The following is a 19046-nucleotide window of genomic DNA, read 5'->3' on the forward strand; positions in this document are numbered from 1 at the left end:
TACACCAAGTGACCACTTTTCATTACTTTGGTAGGTACAAGCAAAGTTGATTTACAAGTTGGGTTACAAGTGCTATAACCGGTTAGTCAACATTATTAGCTTAAGCCTACAACATCTGCATAAATTAGCCTAGGGCTAGCAGATTTTCTCTCTAACAAGTTACTCATAGCTAAACAAATTACATTTTATTTATACTTTACTTACTCACAATTGGTTAACAACTGCATCTCCAAACATCTAATACTTAAGTAAGAACTGTTGTCAACTCAGTAGCTCACCTGCTCTGCTCCACTCCTTATACACACACACACACCCTAAGCAGTCAACCTAGAGGAAACACTGCTGTTTAAATTTAATAATTTTGGATTACTATTTGTTTTTATATGGTTTATTTGGGATTCTGGGGGTAATGCATACATTAAAAAAATGTAAAAATTACTATTAGAATTTGCAATATCTGTCATAAAAGCTTTTTTTGCATATAGTTCAACCATACTAAACACTTAAAACGCTGAAACGCAGAGACTGACAGGGCAATTTATCCAAAAAGTCACTGATCCGTGCAAAGCAATAATCCTCCATGAAACCCCACTCTGAAATTTTTACACATTTTTGTACAGATTAAAGCACAAAATATGATTTCTTGTGCCGGAAGGCTCATTTTACGGTTACCTTTGGACAGAGCTAGGCTAGCTGTTTCAGGCCGATCGGCTGCTGGCTTTGGTATGTGGGCGGTATTGATCTTCTCACCTATCTATTAACAAGTAAGCATTCAGCAGAACTGTCAAACTAAGAAAAAAGAATAATGGCATGAACTTCCTTGGTATGAGAGGTCTGTTGATGAACAGCAATAGAGATAATGTGATCAAAAGAGTCATAAGACAAAGGATGGGTGGGTGTGGACTCTGAAAATCTCTCCACTACATAAAAGCCACATGAGAGGAATGGGTAATAAAACTGTAAATCTCAACCCTGACCTCAAACAAATAATATCTGCCCTCCACTGGTGGCTTGGGCCATTGGGTAAACAATGATGAGCTTGATGAGATCAAGACCATTAATGTGTTGTTACCAGCTCCAAGGTTTTGGAGTTATATCCTCAGGGTACAGAGTACAAAGCAGCCATTTCCATGACCCAGTTTTCCTGGATTGTGGAGCACATGAAAAGACCAAAGGACAATGAAGCAGACAGTTTTGGAATCACTGTTACAATGAGAGGAAAACACAAGCGCACACCAGCCTGGGTGTCACTGAAAACACATTACACAGTGGAAACACACACATGCACTCATGCAAACACAACCAAGTTTCCTCCCATTGTCATCAGTGCAACACAAAAAGATTCACCAAAATGTGACTTTTTTGTCTTAGTTTTTGTTTTGTTTTTTTTAACACAGCCAGCTCATCTCCCCTCACTGTCCTACTCACTCAGGCCTGTTTACACCTGGCATTAACATGTGATCCCATCACAAGTGGACAGCTCAAAGGACGTCACTTCCCCACTCTATATGCAAATAAACACATACAACACTTCCGTTTGCAAAGACCAACGCGTTCTTGTATTTAAATTTAAATTTTGTTCAGGTACACTGGGCATTCATGTGCTGGTGTAAACATGAAGCAGATTGTCTACTCCGCAGCTGCAGAAGATTTGGCAAAAGAATAAGGCAATACAGACAATGAGGTGGAACTGTTACCAAAGCGAGTGTGGTGGCGGAAAACAGACTGGAAGTAATCGCAAAGTAAATACGGCCACATGCACAGTACAAGTGTAGGATATAAGTGTTATTTTCACAGTACAAAATATTTATTAAAAATACCAAAACTAAAACTCAGCATTGTGTTTTTGCTTTGCATGACCCAATCAGAAAGCCAAATGAGAGTGTCTGCGTCATCATTTTTGAAGTTCTCTGTTTTAGTCTGGACAGGAGATGCAAACGTATCAAAAGGACGAAAACCAGCCGCTCGGCGACCATCAGGCTGTGATTGGGCGGTCGGCAGTCGTTATGTGTGAACTACACAATGACGCATGAAAACGGCTCCCTGAGACATTTCTGATACATCGCCGACGTCTGCCAGATATCTAGTATGCCAAATATCTGGAGGAGTCGGCCGACTCGACATCCACATCCAGCCAATGAGAGCAGGCAGCTGGCAGAGCAGGCAGCTACTTTTTCCGCCACAAAACACTTTTTACTCACCTCCAGCTCTCTCTGTAGCTCAGACAATCCCTTCTACCTGCGTGTGCTGATCCATCCTTTCACCCATATTCTTTGCCTTTATAATTGCTATCTTTATAATAACCAACCAACAGCTGTTTCGTTTTCAGGAACACTCATTTCGCGTTTCACATTTCTCGTGTGTTTTCTTGACAAAACATGGTTTGGAGACCTGTGTCGGGTGAAACAGCCGCTGTCAGCTCGTGTAGTGTGTGACCCCCTGTCACCGATCAGTCACGTAGTGTGGACGCCACAATGACTTCAAGACTCCCGTCACAAGACGGCAAGTTGGGTAGTGTGAACGGCACAGCCATCGGCCGATGTTGAAAGTCGTGTAGTCTGCACAAGGCATAAGACGCATTTTAATGGCAGGTGTGAACAGGGCCGTACAGGGACACACCTGCTGAAAGAGTCGGTCTCTTTCATTTAAAAAGATTGTAAAGAAGTTAATTCACTAGTCAAAATCTTTTGTTATCCTGGACTGTAGATCCTGTTGAACAAATTTAACAACCTGCGTTTTGTCTTTACAGCCCATGTAAAAGTAAAAGTCTGTGCATTTCTGGCAGGCCGGCTGGTAGTGTGTGGCCACCAGTGTTTACACACAAGCAGTCTAATCTGCAGTCTGATCAGCCAGCATGGGTTTGGTCACCCGTGTCACATTCCCCTGGCGACACACTACCGCCACAAACACAGGCTTACAGGGCACCAAGAGGCGACTTCCCAGCCTTCCTTTAGTTTTCAGACCTTTTCCCTGCAAAATATTCACCTAGGAATCTCTCATAGGCATCTGACTATGATGGTGCTATTAGTTTCAAACACTTTTACCAATATAGTTTGCATATAATGATGTAAAACGATGGTACTACAGATTAATCTGATTCTGCAGCACCCCTGTTTCGCTCTTTCAGAAACACCATGCTTATCTCTATTGCTCCATTTAACCCTCCATGAACTAATAAGGCAAGGTTTCCAGTGAGGTAGCACTTTTTCAACACTGCTGACTTATGCTGTAGCCTTATTTGTTTTGTCAACCCCCCCCCCCTCCAGATAACCTTGCAGCCCTCATCATATTCTCTGGTGAACCTGAGAACACTATACACAGAACAACAGATGAAACACACAGTCGGTTGGTGGGCTAAAGGCCCATTTATACTCCTGCGTAGGGTCTACGCACGTAACCAGGCATTTCTCATTGTGCGTCCGTCAATCTGCAATAACTCCCCCAAACGCCAGTCGGCAGTAGCGCTACCGCGTCCACTGTGTTGACTTCAGGTTTAGCCCTCCGCTGACGGGAACGGGGGTAAAATTGTAAACGTGCGGCTGGTGTAGCCTTTTGAAATGTTATTGACCGAGTGGATCACATTCTGAAAGTGAAACGAGTCATTTCACTAGGGTTGTGACGGTCAAATATATTTATCTACCGTGTTACAGCTGCCGTTTTGGCCGATACTAAAAGTCACTACAAAGGACGGGTACTTCCTGTCGGCTGGGGGGCACTGGCTACCCATCCGACCAATCACAGTGCTTACGGTCTGCGTCGCCTCGGCGTGTAGTTACATTTTTGAGGGGGTGCGCGTCAGGCTACGCTGTCGATTTGACGCAGAAGTATAAATTGCACTCATTTATACATGAATGGTTATGATTATTGACAAGGTAATACTTAGCGTTAACAAATTAGAGGCTAACTGGCATTGAAGACGACAACATTATACTTTTTACTTCATGTTATAATATTATACTAGTTACTGTTACTTCTGCTAGTTGGTGGGCAGAAGAAGATTTATTTAGAGCCTTGTTGAAAAACTACAAGTCCCACATTCCACAATACAATGAGTTTTTTTGTGATGAGTGTTTTCACTCGGCCCTGTGATGAGTGATCAGTGTTTTAAAAGCTGTGTCCATGTTTTAAGGCCAGATACTATGGTCTTCACTTCCATACTCCTCCATTGGTTTACCACACGAGGAGACAGAGCACACATGCGCAGTATGATTATGTATAAACTGTGTCACTTGAACATCTTTTATTGTCCTCTTAAATTTATTTGTGTGCTTTAGGTTCAGTTTCACAATGTGGCTACTAAGGAAGGACAGTGGACGAGATGCATTACTTACCGATTCGTCCAGGGCAAAGCGCAGGCAGCCATGTTCGTACAGCACAAAAAATCTCCGTTGCCATTTCTGTCAGAGGAAATACATGCTATCAGAATAGTCTGATTTTGATCCACAGCAGTTGTTTTTCAGAAGTTACAAAAGCTCAGACACATTGCTCTTTCTCAATAGACCAAAAACAATTACACATGACAGTTTAGCCTCACTTTTCATTATTGATCCTTTAGTTTTCATTGAATGGCGCTTGTTCAGTATTTTTACTACAATCCATTTCCCTCAAATAAGGGGAGGTGCGTAAATCCATTTAGTGAACAAACATGCAGGCCTGTAATGCACGCTCTTACCCGGGATCTCTGCATAGGATTGTCAAAGTCCGTTCCCTCGGGCGCCAAGCACAGCCATCCGCCATAAATAGGTTTAGCCTGTAAAAGAGAGAGGGGGAGAGAAAAAGAGCAATTTAGGTAGTCATTAAAACTGGAAGAGTGTGTGAGCTGAGGGGGGTTGGGAGAGAGCGATATGGTGTACATATGAAAAAGAGAGAGAGAGGAAAAAGCCTTTTGGGGTCCAGATGTTGCCTCTGTTCTCACAGTGCATTTTGCTGCCACACACAACCAGCTAGTGAGCCTTTTGCTGTGATCAACTCTGTTTGATGACATGACTGAGTGAATCTCTTTCCTGTTTGCTCACAGCATATGAGACCAGTAAGACAAACACCGACTGACTGACTGACCGACTAGTGGCATACTCAAAACAAACTAAATAGATGTACACACAATTCACCTTGACCACCCTCAGTCCACCCAAGGCCGGAAAGTTCAAAAGATGTGGAAACGCATAACATAGAGCCTTCTCCCACTGGGCAGCAGGTAAGCTCTTTAAAACTGCCGCTCTTTGCTCTCCATTAACACTGATGGTCTCTCTGCTTTAAGCGTTAACCACTAGCAAGCAGCTCCCATGCCAGCACAAACTCTCCCACCTCTTCCACAAAGCTAAACAGTCTCTGCTGGACAGTAGAAGTATCCGATTATTAGTCTGCTTTTCTAATACTGGCCCTGTCACTGCACGCCTGCTGTAAATCTATATCTGCCTTGTTTGAACTTGTATGGATGTGCATACGAGGGCAGTTTTGATGAGGTGAAACCGTTAAAGAGATTATTTCGGAGGGGCAGCATGTTGTGACCCAGATAAATGAAATCTGGCCTGCTAATTTGACAGAAGATGACAAACGACTTCACTCAAGTACTGAAGTCCTGCACAGAGACAGACGGCCTGAAAACAACACAGACCGTAGAGAGACAAGCGCTATGAGAGAGAAAGAAACACGGAACATCTGTTTCAGAAAGAACACGAGCAAGAACACATCCATGTTGCTCACACACACGCTTAGGGTCCAAACAAATGTGGATAAAATATAAAACGTTTTCATCAAGCTACATGACACTGTACGACAAATGTGCACTTGCACATGTCTCATTTGCCAACAAAGTGTGTTCCTGGGCAATGTTGTGTGGCAAAAGAAATGTGGCTAACTTATTGTTTGTGTCTTCTCTGTCGCCGTGGCGGAGGGCATCTTCTATGCCAAGAAAGCATTTCAGCTTGACAAGAAATATCATCACATGGCACGACATCTCGTCACAGCCTTAGTAACGAACGAAAGTGGAGATTGTGTCAGCATAAACAGACACGTTCACAGTCAACAGATGTACGGGCAGAACCGCAGGGCCACACGAACGTGGACGGTATAAAGGTTGGTTTATAGTTGTATGTTAAGGGTTTACAGAGGCTAAGGAGTCTATGCATGCAGCCTTCATGTGGAGATGACCTACTCTTTAGAACTAGAACTGTGTATTGGAGCTAAAGAAGCGATGGCGACAACACCTGGGGGCTGCAAGAACTGTGATTTGTCAGCGTGGCATGTTTGGAATTCCTTTTAACGAATATCTAATGCCAGTTAAGCAAGTTGGGTAAAGGCTCAGTTATCTTCTCTTCTATTTTTCATACACGTAGCAAAGCCATTTCCACTACAAACCTTCTTCTCACTGCAACTGCCGCTCTTCATCGCAGTGAATGAAACTATACAAATACTGGTACGGCAAAGTGAATGAGGTGTTCTCACTGATCTCCTGTATCAATTGTGATCACAGCTCATAACTGCTGTCTAACAAAGGCTACAGGTCCTTCCCGGGCAGACCTTCAAACACCTCTATAATTGCGCTGGCACTTGACAGCATAAACATTAATTACATTAATGACTACACATCATTGTTTGATTGGCATTAGCGACATACAAAAGAGCGATCATGGATACAATGACAGAAAGTTGGCATCTTAGCTTAGCTGCACACAGAAGCACTTAACCATTGGCAAGAATGTGTCAGCTACTTCAAAAGGCCTTTTCCCCAGTCTACACTACAACATGAGTAAGTGTTTGCAGATCTATTTTTCGGCACACACCACTGCAGCTCAAAGAATAACGTTAAAATTGTATAAGAAAACATCTACACAACACATTAATTTAACAAAACACACATATAATTGCAGTCAGATCAACTCTCATGATCTAATGATGGGGCAGCGATACAAGCTTGTTAACTTTCGCAGTCAGCGATTTTCTGTCTTCCCTGCCCTTGGCAGCTGCAGTTTTGCTTTTAACCTGGATTATGAGTTTAACTTCTCTCTATTTGTCTATAATGTTATGGTTTGCTCTTCATTTGTAAAATATGGCGCTCTGCTGGCAGTAGACTTGTCCATGTTTGCGATTGGTCAAATGCTGCAAACACCACCCCTTTTATGTGAACGTGCTCATGGCTGGATTGGGAAACCCTGGGTTGACTTACTCAGGCTGTGGTTGGGCGTCAATGAGCGATCGATCTGTGGTTGGCAGTCGTTATGTGAGAACTACTCGACGACGCATCAGAACGGCTCCCCGACACATCGCCGACGCCAGCCAGATATCTAGTATGCCAAATATCTGGCGGACTCGACTCGACAACCACATCTAACCAATGAGATCAGGCAGGTGGCAGAGCAGACAGCTACTTTTTCTCTGCAAACACTTACTTTACTCACTTCCAGCTCCAAGTTATGTAGTATGCACAAGCCTTTAGTGAAGCCAGGTGACACAAAGAGATCTTGGGTTTGTTGACCTTGCTTCGCAGTACAGGCCCCAAGATGTGGGTGACAAAAACAAACACAGCTGGGTGTGATTCCAGGGGACCTGTGTGAAAGTCATTCCATTATCACAACAGCGACCCTACATACACAAGTTCTTAGAGAAACACTCTCTTAGGCTGAGACAGAGCCATAGGTATGAGCTATTAGACTATTTGGCCTGCAGCCTGCAGTCAGTAACAGCGTTGGAACATTTGGTACGCGTTACAGCTATAGACTCTGTAAAGTCTGACTCCACTGTGCACCCTTATAACCTCACATAGTGGGATGTTGAGCAGCAGCCGCTGGGGAACGCTTCTCTTTCCAAACCCACACTTCCTCTCTCTCCTTGTGACTCCTGCTCCCACTCCTTAAGTCCCATCACATCCCTGCCTGTCTTTCTCTGTCCCTCCCACGTACATGTAAACCTTATCCTGCCTGCATCCTCCATCACTGCCCTGCCTCCCACCACCTCTCCCGGATAGCGTGATCACTTTTCTTCAACAGGGAGGGCCCGCCAAGCCTGACTAACATCTCGGCTCTCAGGGGACAAACAATTCATGGGACCGAGCGAAAAACCCTGACAACAGACTTGGAACTCGTGGGGAAATAAAAACTCCTTTTGGTGCACATTGACTGAAATAAAAGAATGCACTGGGGCTCCAGCAGCAGCAGCAGCAGCAGCAGCAGCAGCCCCTCCCCCAGCCCACCTTTTATTCTAGCAGCGTGGAACAAAGAGATTGTTTATATTGGATACTGTCCTTCTTACATTCAGCTCTCTTCTCTTTGCATAACTTTTCCATGTGGGCTATCTATTTCAGAGCTGCATTCTCAAGCTTCAGCTCCTTTTTAAGTTCTAAATGACTTGCATTTAATTTAGGGCTCAAATTCACTTAGCTAAATCACAGATTCATGGTGTTTTAACAGCATTACAGGAGCTTTTTTGCTCCACTGAGTTATTGAGTTTATCTCCTCTTAGTCAGCCCATATAAGTTTCTGAACACTGGGAGCATTTTAAAAAATCTAACCCTCACCCTGGGCCTGTTGACCAAGGCTCAGAAGTTTAACACTGTTTATGTGGAGTTGCATAACACAGCTTTACGCCAGTAATGGCCTGGTGCGTGGCGGACACACAGAGATTAGAGGAAGTGATGTAACCATAAGCTGTCTATCCTGACTAAGGGGTCCTGCATCTGAAAGGTTAACCTGCAATAAACTCAGCAGCAAAAGGTACATGCTTTTGAAAGTGTGTGCCCCCACACACTGGCAGAGGAGAAGAGGATGCTGACGTTGCTGTTTGGCTCCTTAAGCTGTGTTCAAGGGCCCATCTGGGCCTCATGTCTGGGATCAATTACAGGATACAACAGAAACTAAACTAATGATCGGAGTGAGACAAACAGGGACTCAGAAAACATGCTTATAAGATGATCTCCACAGCTGAATGGAGCCTCACTTTCTCTTTGCTGTTCTTCATTCGGGTCCCCACTAGCTTCCACATAGTGGGCTAGTCTGCCTGGGGTACACACTAAAAACAAACAAATGCAGATAAACAACAGCTGAAGGTTACACAATCAATCACAGAGACCATACTGGCAGGCAAATGTAGCCCCTGTAGGAATTCACTTTCACCACTCTGGTTCATGCACATGGAAAGAGAGAGGCATAAGAAAGAAGTGAGGAAACCATAGATGTGTTTCAGACTAAATAAACAGCCTCATTTTCTCTACACCCCAGCACTGCCGCTTAGCAAGTACCTTAAGACTGACTGTACCACTTACAGACATGTCTCTCTTTAATGGACATCCTGCTGACTCTGAGGGCTGCTGTTAACAGTTTGCATTTAGAACATATTAAGGCAAGCAAGGCATTTGAAAAACTACCAGGATGTTGCTTAGCTGTCAGCCTACATTCTCATGAGCTTGATAAGCTGGTTTCCAAGCCAATAATCATTTCTCACTTTCCGAAGTTTGGCAGCAATAGTTCTTGAAAAGGAGTGTTAGTTGGTAATAATTTACTGGACTTTAAACTATTAAAAAGAGACGAGGGACTCCAAATATTATATTTATATTATTATTATTGTTGTTAGTAACAGGCACTGCTTACCTGGGTTAAGTCCTGGTCCGTCAGTAGATGTAACTCTCGTGGTTTGAAGCAGTTCTGACATTTACTTTTGTTGAAGAAGTTCGCCTGGAATTTCCTACAAGGGTTTTCTTTTGCGGCAGACATTATATTTCACCTCTTTTTAAAAACACACTGCTATAATTTCTCTGGGAGGACTACAGTGGCGTTGTTCTCCCGCTGTTTTCCTGTGCGTAACGTTATCTATCCACTAACGTTATCCCAACTTCGAAAAAGCTCCAGCACTCCGATGCATTTTCAAGTAAAAAATAAAAAGACCAAACAGGAGTTGAAGTGTTCGGGGACAATGTTCAAATCAAGCGCTTCTTTTGTCTGTTTAGCTGTATCCAATTGCTGTTTCCCAATAAATAATTAGCTGCCATCAACCCTGCCTTCTCATCACTCACTCAGTGATGAATGCTTTTCAATCCATGGCCTGCAACCACAAAGCAGAGGAGAGAAAGGTGGCTAGTATCCTGTTAGCTTGCCAGTGGACTCCCAAATCAATAACGCGATGGACGCCACAAAAACAACATTTGCACACAGTTATCGCCTTCAAGCTCCGAGGCGACAGTGTGCATGAAGTAACAAAAGACTCCCATGTGAATGACCCAACCCAGTAGACAGCTTCCAGTCAGACAGCAGGCTGCTCTCCCAGTCGCAGCAGTCTGTCCATGCGAACTTCATCCAGTGCTCCTTTGCTAGGCTTCGGTTAGCCCAGTTAGCTAGCTCGCAGATGGGCTAGCTAATGAAATTCTCTCCTGACTTTTTAAAAAGAGACGGCCCCAAAATCCTAACGGTGCCCGTGCTTTTCTCCCAGTTAAGTTAGAAACCCTGCATGCAGGGAGAGAAACTCTTGACCAGTCACAGAGGGCAAAAGGAGTATTAGGGGTTGGTTCCCTAACTAGCCTGGTTAGCAGCAATAGGTTTATTTTCTTCTTTCCCAACGGAGTGAGGGAGGAGCAGAGAGAGCACACACAAAATCCTGGAATTCTGTGGAGTCTCGCGATAACTGCTGACTTTCGCCGCGCACAGAGAGGGTGCTGTTACTGAGCTTTTCAACAGATTATTATGACAAATCGATAACCTTCCTCGAATTAGATGCTCTTAAAGCATATTTAATTTCACTTGATGTCATATTCCTAATTTTTTTACATTTTACTTAAGTAACAGAGATGCAGAGGTGAACTCATACATTCCTATTATATATTATATATTTAATATTAATGTTTACATTTTAATACAGTAGCTAATCAAGGAGGATTTAATGTTAACTATTTTATATACAGTTGGTTACGCATAAATGTTATGTGCATTCAGCCAGGTTTTCATTGTAAGTGGCTGGGGTGGAACTAATTTTGACATCTTTATTGCTTTATTGATGCAGTCTTTAAGCTGTATCCTCACCTAAGAAAGTGTTGTCAAGATCTTTCTACAGTAATGTTTTGTTAACAAGAGAGTTATTTATTAGTAGGAAAACATTACTAACAGCAGTGCAATGCAACCATTTGCCCCTTAACACAAGGTGCATTCATCCCTTCATGCTGGCAACAAGGGAACATGCCTCAGATACTATGCACCACATACATGAGTATTAATGGCTGACTAAAGCAGAGGCTATTCTAAGCAGCAGGTTTCAGTAGACAGCAGGCAGACAGACAGACAGAAGAACAGAGCTGTGTGAATGGACGAGGGACGTAGAGGGAGGAGAAGGGCCCCTGTTACCTAACTAAACCCGGAAAAAAACCCAACAGCCAGTCCTGCTGAAGGATTAGCTCCCTGTTCGTGCTGTAAGTGAACCAAGAATAACACAGATTACAGGTGTGTGTGTCTGTTGCGTGGTTGCTATACATGTGCGCTCACAAGCTGACTAACCCACTGGGACTCAATCATGTGTCAGCCGAGATATGGGGCTGAGCTGGGAAGTAGGTCTCTGGAGTTATAATAAATACTGTTTTTAATGTGGATTAGGGGTTATTTTAATACGTTTCCCAAGTAAAGCCGTACAAGTAAGGTCATCCATTGCTCATAAATGTGAGTCTCCCCGGTTGCCCCTCTTGGGGTATCCTATGACAATATCCTTGAGGTGACGGCAGCATGGCCAGAATATATTTAGCTGTTCTCCTCAAACTCACTTTACATGGTAAGTTTTATATCAAGGCCACCAAATGCAAATTCTTCCTTCAAGGGGCTTAACATTTAGAGCAGAAAACTATAGTTTGTCACAGTCAAAGCAAACACATGTACACATTGTCTGCAAGTATTTTTAGATGTCTGGACAGATGACTCTGAGATTGAAATTAGTTTACACTTATCTGGCTTTAACATGTTACCTTGTCCACTTTAAAGTAATACTTTGAGACTAAATAAGCTAATTCACTTTCTCGTAGAATGTTAGATGAGAGGATCAATGCCAGTCTAACATCTGTACAGTAAGTATGAAGCTGAAATTATAATAATAGCACAAAAACTGGAATCAGAGTGACAGAGCTAGCCTATGTCCAAAGGCACCTCAAAAGCTCAATAATTAAGACATTATAATGTCAAATCCTGTTTGTGTTACAGCCAAGAAATAGTCTACCCCATAACACCCCATAAAACAGCTAATTATTATTTTTACACTTCCACTTTTGCATGGATTAAACAAATGAGATATAACGCGTTAAATGGTGAGCTTTAGAGGTGCTGGTAGGTGGAGTTTTTTCTCCTTTGGACAGAGACAGGCTGGCGGTTTCCCTCTGTCATTACTCTTTGTGCTAAGCTAACTGACTGCTGGCTCTATATTCACCAGACAGATTCAAGAGTGGTATCAATCTTCTCGTCTAAGAAGGAAGAGGTAGAGACACATGATACAAAGAACGATTGTTTTATAACCTGAGTTTTACCCTGATATCGCGGAAACACATTTAGCATTGTTAATGCCTCACACACATGATTGTTTCTGACAGATCGTGCTGACACACACTTACTTTAGAAAATGTTAGAAACACTGTTTTCCTGAAGTACACTGATAAGGTGAATCCTGATTAAAACCCACCATCCATTATTGCTTGATTGAATCAACACCAAACACAAAAGAGGATCAAAGAATATTATTTGTAGAATGGATTTTTAGTTTTAAGATAACTGAATTGTGTTAGCACTTCAATTATTACATCATGACACTGTATAGTTACACCACACCGTGGGAGACCTGGAACCCGATCTGAGCTGTCCTGTCAGCACAGACTGCTGGCTCTTCTAATGCAGGTCAGTAAGACTGTAGATGCTCCCTGCACTGAACTGAACCTGTACTGTCTCCTTTACAGAACATGGCTCTGCCCTCTGTGATGGTGTTGCCCCTGCTGATTGTGATTGCGGCAGGGGTCTACTACATCTACAATGAGGTCATGCAATTCATGTCCAAGTCCTTAGTGCGAAACAAAGTGGTGGTGATCACTGATGCTGTGTCCGGGGTGGGAATTGGTAAATGATCCCGCATGTGTTTTTAACATTTAATCTTACTTTAAATGCCATGGAGGTTTTGTTTTATCCTTCTTTGTAAGTTTCTCTGTTTGTCAGCAGATCAGAAGCAGATTCCATGAAATTTCACTAGACTTAAAACATGGTGCCAAAGGGACAGTTGATTTGGGTGGTGATTCATACCTTGGATTTGTGCAGTTTGTGTAGTAGACAGACTAAATTCAAAGTGTGTAGCTTTGACTTGTATGTTCATTCCAATAGTACATTTTGGAAACAGACTTATTCATCTTCTTGCCAAGAAAAGAGAAGCTCAATACCCCTCTAATATCTGTACACTCATTATGAAGCTACAGCATAAACTGTACCGTTAGCTTAGCCTAAAGACAGAAAGCAGGGGAAAACAGCTAGCCTGGCTCTGTCCAAAGGAAAATACCAGAACCTCTAAAGCTCACTAATTAACATATCTTGTTCATGCTTCTTGGCCGGCAGCAGTTGCTTTCTGGAATCCTTTGGACAGTGCAAGGCGAGCTGTTTCTCCCAGTTTTCAGTCGTTATGTTAAGCTAAGCTAACTGGCTGCTGGCTGTAGCTTCACATTTAGCATACAGACATGAGAGTGGTATCAATGTCTTCAATCAGTCTAAGTCTCAGCAAGAAATTGTAAAAGTGCATATACCAAAATTTTAAATTATTCCTTTAAATCAGTGATTCTCAAACTGGGGGTCAGTCGTAGAACCACTTCAAGGGTTTGCATGAATATGACTCATGTGGTGACATAAACAAACAAAAGTGTTGTGATGCTGGCAAGGCTATTTTGATGACCTGAATCTTGTTTATTACAATTGCCTATATTTTTAATGATTTAATCTACTTTTACAGGGGTGGGGGGCATGAACTTTTTTGATCTTCTGAAGTGGAGTGTGACAACAAACATTTGTGAACCACTGCTTTAAATGAAGTGACTGAACATGTGTTTCCTTTCTGTTCAGAGTGCGCCCATCTCTTCCATAAGGGCGGTGCCAGACTGATCCTGTGTGGGACTAGCTGGGATAAGTTGGAATCTCTGTATGACTCTCTGACTAATGACGCTGACCCAAGAGAGGTGAGGAAATTAGTTTCAGTTTCATCATAAACATGCCAGACTCTGAGTAAACCCTTCCAAACTAAAACCATTACTCTTTTCTTGTGGCGCTGAGTCATCTTTTTGGAAAACTACCCAGCTGAAAAACAAATCTTTCACTATGGCGGCTCAACCAAACATTACTATCTCATGTTTATTTCTATAAACTGGAAACTTTGTTACAGTACAGTGACAAGTCTTATCCTAGAACAAAGCCTTTACCATACCTCAAATAGAGACAAGGAACTAGCACACAATAGTGACATGACATGGTGTGCTTAAACTTCTAAGTAAGAGAATAGCAGGTTTGTCCTTGTTTTGATAAATTGATAATCCTCTACTACCGGTATATCGATTTGTAGGTAATATGCAAATCAGCTAATGTACTAAGGAAATACCTCATTTGCATATTAAAATTAACAACATAACAACTGTAATTAAAAAAAAGCTTCTTTTTATGTATACTTTCAGCTCGTAAAATTTCATTATCATAGGAGTAAAGTTGGAGGGGAAAAGCCTATTTGATGATGGTGCCTGGCCTTAACACACAACACACAACACCGACATGCTAAAAGTTTAAGCAAGAGTATAGCTGGTTCTGTCCTTGTTTTGATCATAATCCTCTCCTCTGTCGCCACCCCCCAGATCACCACTTCCTCCTTTTGTCAACACAATAGCAGGATATCCTCTCTGATAGCATACTGTCCTCCACCTGTCTTCTATATACAGGCCATAGCAGATGTGTCCATAAATAGATAACAATATTCAATCATCTAATTAACAAACATGTGAACTCAATCAAACCACATTCTGGTTACTGTTAAAATAGTTTTCCTCTGGATTATCATGGAGGTAATAGCTCATTTACCTTTGTTGTTCCCACTGTAGCTTCTAGTGAATGTGCTGGATGTTTTCACTCCACTCTATGGCAGTGTATTGCTACCACCATGACAAAATATATCTGCTCAGTTTCTCTCAAAATGAGATCTTCATTATGTTATACAAATATATTTCCATGTTATAATGACACCTTTTTAAAGTTAGTATTTCCAAATGGTTCAATTTTTGCAAGAAAAAGCTCTTGTTATAACAATACATCACTTTATCTTGTTATATTAAGAAACACTCAGGCTATTACACAATGCCAACGTGCCTCATTAAGACAAGGGATTTTAAGCCTTTATTAGAAAGTTGACATGAGGGGAAATGTGGGGAGAGAGACAGAAATGATATGAAACAAAGTTCCCTGGCCAGATGTGAACCAGGAGCCTTGTGTTTCATGCTTGGGGCTTAAACCCCTAGGCCACTAGGGCACCTAGAATCAAGAAACTGTTAAGTCACTATGTTAAATAAGAAACTCCCATATGTTGTGGAAAAAACAGACGCTGCGCTTCAAATTGACAGTGACTGGTTTGATTGATAAAGCTTTATCAATCAAACCAGTTAACATGTTAATTTGATCAGTAACCACCTCACGTTGTTACTGATCAAATTAAAATGTGCTGCTCTTGTTTTTTCTCTCTACAATAAGAATTTGGTATGTTGTCGTAACGAGCAAAGCTTTTTTGTTAAAGGGGTGGTTTGACATTTTGGAGAAAACATACTTAATGAGAAGATCAATATCACTCTCATGTCTGTATAATAAATATGAAGCTAGCCAGCAGGCGATGCATAATAGCTTAGCACAAACAATTGGGGGAAACAGCTAGCCTGGATCTGCCCAAAGATGCTGGTTGACAGATTTTTCTTTGGACAGAGACAATCTTGCTGTTTACGTCTGCTTTTAGTATCTATGCAAGGCACTAAGCAGTTGTTGGATCTAGCGTCATATTAAGTATACAGACATGAAAGTGATATATCGATGTTCTCATCTAACTATCAGCCTGGAAGCATATTGAATTATTTGTTTCAAGAGGAATACTTCATAGGCTATTTAGTAAAAACGAGAAAGATATGTGATTACAACATGGAAATATCTTGAACTGTTGGAATGAGAGATTGATGCTTGATGAACAGAATATGTTGCCCACACAGTAAAATAGTGAAACAGTGCAATTCTGTATCTCTAGACATTTGCCCCAAAGCTGGTGATCCTGGACTTCAGCGATATGGACAGCATGGAGGATGTGGTGGCTGAGGTGGTGGAGTGTTACGGCTGTGTGGATGTGTTGATCTGTAACAGCAGCATGAAGCTGAAGGCCCCGGTGCAGAGTGTCTCCCTGGAACTGGACAAAAACATAATGGACATTAACTACTTTGGCCCCAGCACTCTGGCCAAAGGTGGGCAGCACATTCAGAGAAAACTCTGTAGCTTCTTCATGATCTTAAAAAAAAAAAATATCTAAATCCTAATATGTTCAAATAACGTGGCAGGTGTTCTTCCAACCATGATCTCAAGAAGATCGGGACACATCGTGCTGGTCAACAGCATCCAGGGAAGACTGGCTGTCCCATTCAGAAGTTCTTGTGAGTTGCCAACAGAAGTCTCTATGAGCTTCTCTCCATAAAATTAAAGGGTTGGTTCACGTAAATCATGAAAAATATATTTTCACACTCTCCTTTATTACCTTATGGTATCTAACCATTAGAGGTGGGTAGGGTAGCCCAAAACTGTACTCAAGTAAAGAAGAAGTGATCAAATTAATGACTGAAGTAAGAGTATGAATTTATCTACTGAAAAATAAAAAAGTTGAGCAGTGAGTAACTTCATATGCGTTATATTTATTGACATACATCTCCTGATTAGATAATCTGTTAAATATTCACAAATAATGTTCTGTTGGAAGTGTTTGTAGAGAGGTGTGAAATAATCTAGCATTACCAGCTAGCTTACAATTGCTAACAACTGGTACATTTGGGGTGAATAAGTACAAAAAGGTCTAGCTGTCAAAGTGAACTGAAAAATTAGCTTTCTGTCTCAACACGCCTCAACAAAACTTGCTGCCTTATTTGATCAAATCAAATAAGCATGGACCATGTATCTATTACTGAAGAAACAGTCCCCATGAAATTTGTAACAGAGTAACAGAGACAATGGTTCTAGAGAGAGAGAGACCCTACTGGCGCTACTACTGTTGAAATTTTTAATGTAACTTTTCAAACATGTGAGCAACACAAACAAAATTCCATTCACCTCCGTGGTAATGGCGTGGAGGCAGCAGTTCCACGGACGGATCGCTTTTAACCTGGACAAATGAAACCCAAACCACCTACATGGTTTGATACTACTAGCTTAGTATTGTATTTGTAGTTGTAGTTGTGTATTTTCATAATGTGGGTGAAGTGACCCTTATAATGCGTTCTTTGTGAAAATTACAAATTCGTTCAATGTTCTCTTTAGCTCTTATCCACACATTAAAATGAAATACTACCAACATACTTCAGACTTCAAACATGTAGTATTGTTCAACAGTGTGGTGTAACAGACAGGAAGGCATCCTGTGACACAACAGAAAATAATTACACAAAGTATGTCCTCTGCAATGTATGGAATGAAACAGTCGCACTCTTTTGTGTTTGTACACAATAATTGATATGTGTGTGTGTGTGCGTGTGTGTGTCACCACCTGCCAGATGCTGCGTCTAAGCATGCGGCGCAGGCCTTCTTCGACTGCCTGCGGGCTGAGGTGGAGGACTATGGGATAGTCGTCAGCACTATCAGTCATACCTTCATCAACGCCTCCGACCCGCCGCCTGTCGAGGAGCCCGCCCCTAAACCAAACACTCTGGTTGCATGTGAGTAAAAGGACCGGTATGGAAGTGACTGAAAGTGTAATCATACATGCAAAGCAATTACAAAGCTGTTTCAGTTTGTGGGAAATAGACAGGAGGGTGAACACGTCATAGTTGATGATGTGTTCTTTGCTTTTTGGAGTAGAGATTAATTAATAATTAATTGAATTACATTATTTTCAAATGTTTGGAATATCTAATATTTTTTTGCTGTACATAGAAAAATCTAAATGTAACAGTTCTTTCACAGTTATCGCCAGACAGCTGACCCATGGTGTGCGCCCGTCAGTCCTGGCCAATGAGATTATACAAACGGTGAACAGGAAGAGGAAGGAGGTTGTGCTGGCCCACCCCATCCCCAGGGTGGCCCTCTACCTCCGCTCCCTCTTCCCCTCTTTCCTCTTTGCTGTGTTGGCCGCTGGAGTGAAGGACTCCGTCCTGGCTGAGCAGATGCAGTAGGAGAAAGGCTGAAACACAGGATGGAATCGTTATTTCACAGAGATGTGCAATTAAGCATGGATAGTTAGAAAATGCTAGATGTGTAATAGTATGTGCTTGACACAAGACTGGATAATTAACTGGGCAAAGTGGGCAATCGCCCTGGGGTCCAAGGCACTCGAGGGGCCCCAGGGCTTCAGGGTCATCATGTGGCACTTAAATAAAATGTATAATCATTAAAATGTTCATGAAATCAAACACTGTTTTTCATACAATTTATGGTCTGCATTTTTCAGCAATAGCCTTTTTATTGTATTTACATTTAGTAAGGACCTTTCTATATAGTTAGTGTAGGAGTCCACCATTCCCATACTGCATTCAAATTTGCCTTCACATGCACAAAGGATGCACATGAAACAATGCATGCACGTAATCCAACGGTAATGCCAATTGCACACTCCCTCAAAACTTGCAACATCTGTGGCATTGTGCTGTGTGATGCAACTGCACATTTTTCACTGGCCTTTTATTGTGGCCAGCCTAAGGCACACCTGTGCAATACCCATGCTGTCTGATCAGCATCTTGATATGCCACACCTGTGAGGTAGACGGATTATCTCGGCAAAGGAGAAGTGAATGGGGGCAAAAACAAAAGTGTTGCGTTTATAATTTTGTTCATTTACTGGAGTACTAAATCACA

The 19046-nt window shown here is 42.0% G+C and overlaps 2 protein-coding genes across 2 annotated transcripts; one reads left to right on the top strand and one right to left on the bottom strand.

Moving 5' to 3' along the window:
• Nucleotides 1–2829: 2829 nt before the first annotated feature.
• On the bottom strand, nucleotides 2830–10580 carry LOC123983454 (myosin phosphatase Rho-interacting protein-like). The gene is made up of 4 exons (XM_046069710.1): nucleotides 9582–10580; nucleotides 4673–4750; nucleotides 4332–4397; nucleotides 2830–2970 (listed from the first exon to the last, which is right to left on the bottom strand). The coding sequence occupies exons 1-4, from the start codon at nucleotides 9702–9704 to the stop codon at nucleotides 2830–2832; spliced, it is 408 nt and encodes a 135-aa protein (XP_045925666.1). The 5' UTR covers nucleotides 9705–10580.
• A 2327-nt stretch (nucleotides 10581–12907) lies between these two features.
• Nucleotides 12908–18521, top strand: dhrs7cb (dehydrogenase/reductase (SDR family) member 7Cb). The gene is made up of 6 exons (XM_046069403.1): nucleotides 12908–13061; nucleotides 14046–14158; nucleotides 16246–16456; nucleotides 16550–16642; nucleotides 17750–17911; nucleotides 18159–18521. Exons 1-6 carry the CDS (start codon nucleotides 12908–12910, stop codon nucleotides 18365–18367), a joined length of 942 nt encoding a protein of 313 aa, XP_045925359.1. The 3' UTR covers nucleotides 18368–18521.
• Nucleotides 18522–19046: the final 525 nt, after the last annotated feature.

Source organism: Micropterus dolomieu, linkage group LG14 (genome assembly GCF_021292245.1).
Source record: "Micropterus dolomieu isolate WLL.071019.BEF.003 ecotype Adirondacks linkage group LG14, ASM2129224v1, whole genome shotgun sequence".
In the NCBI taxonomy this organism is placed as follows: Eukaryota; Metazoa; Chordata; class Actinopteri; order Centrarchiformes; family Centrarchidae; genus Micropterus; species Micropterus dolomieu.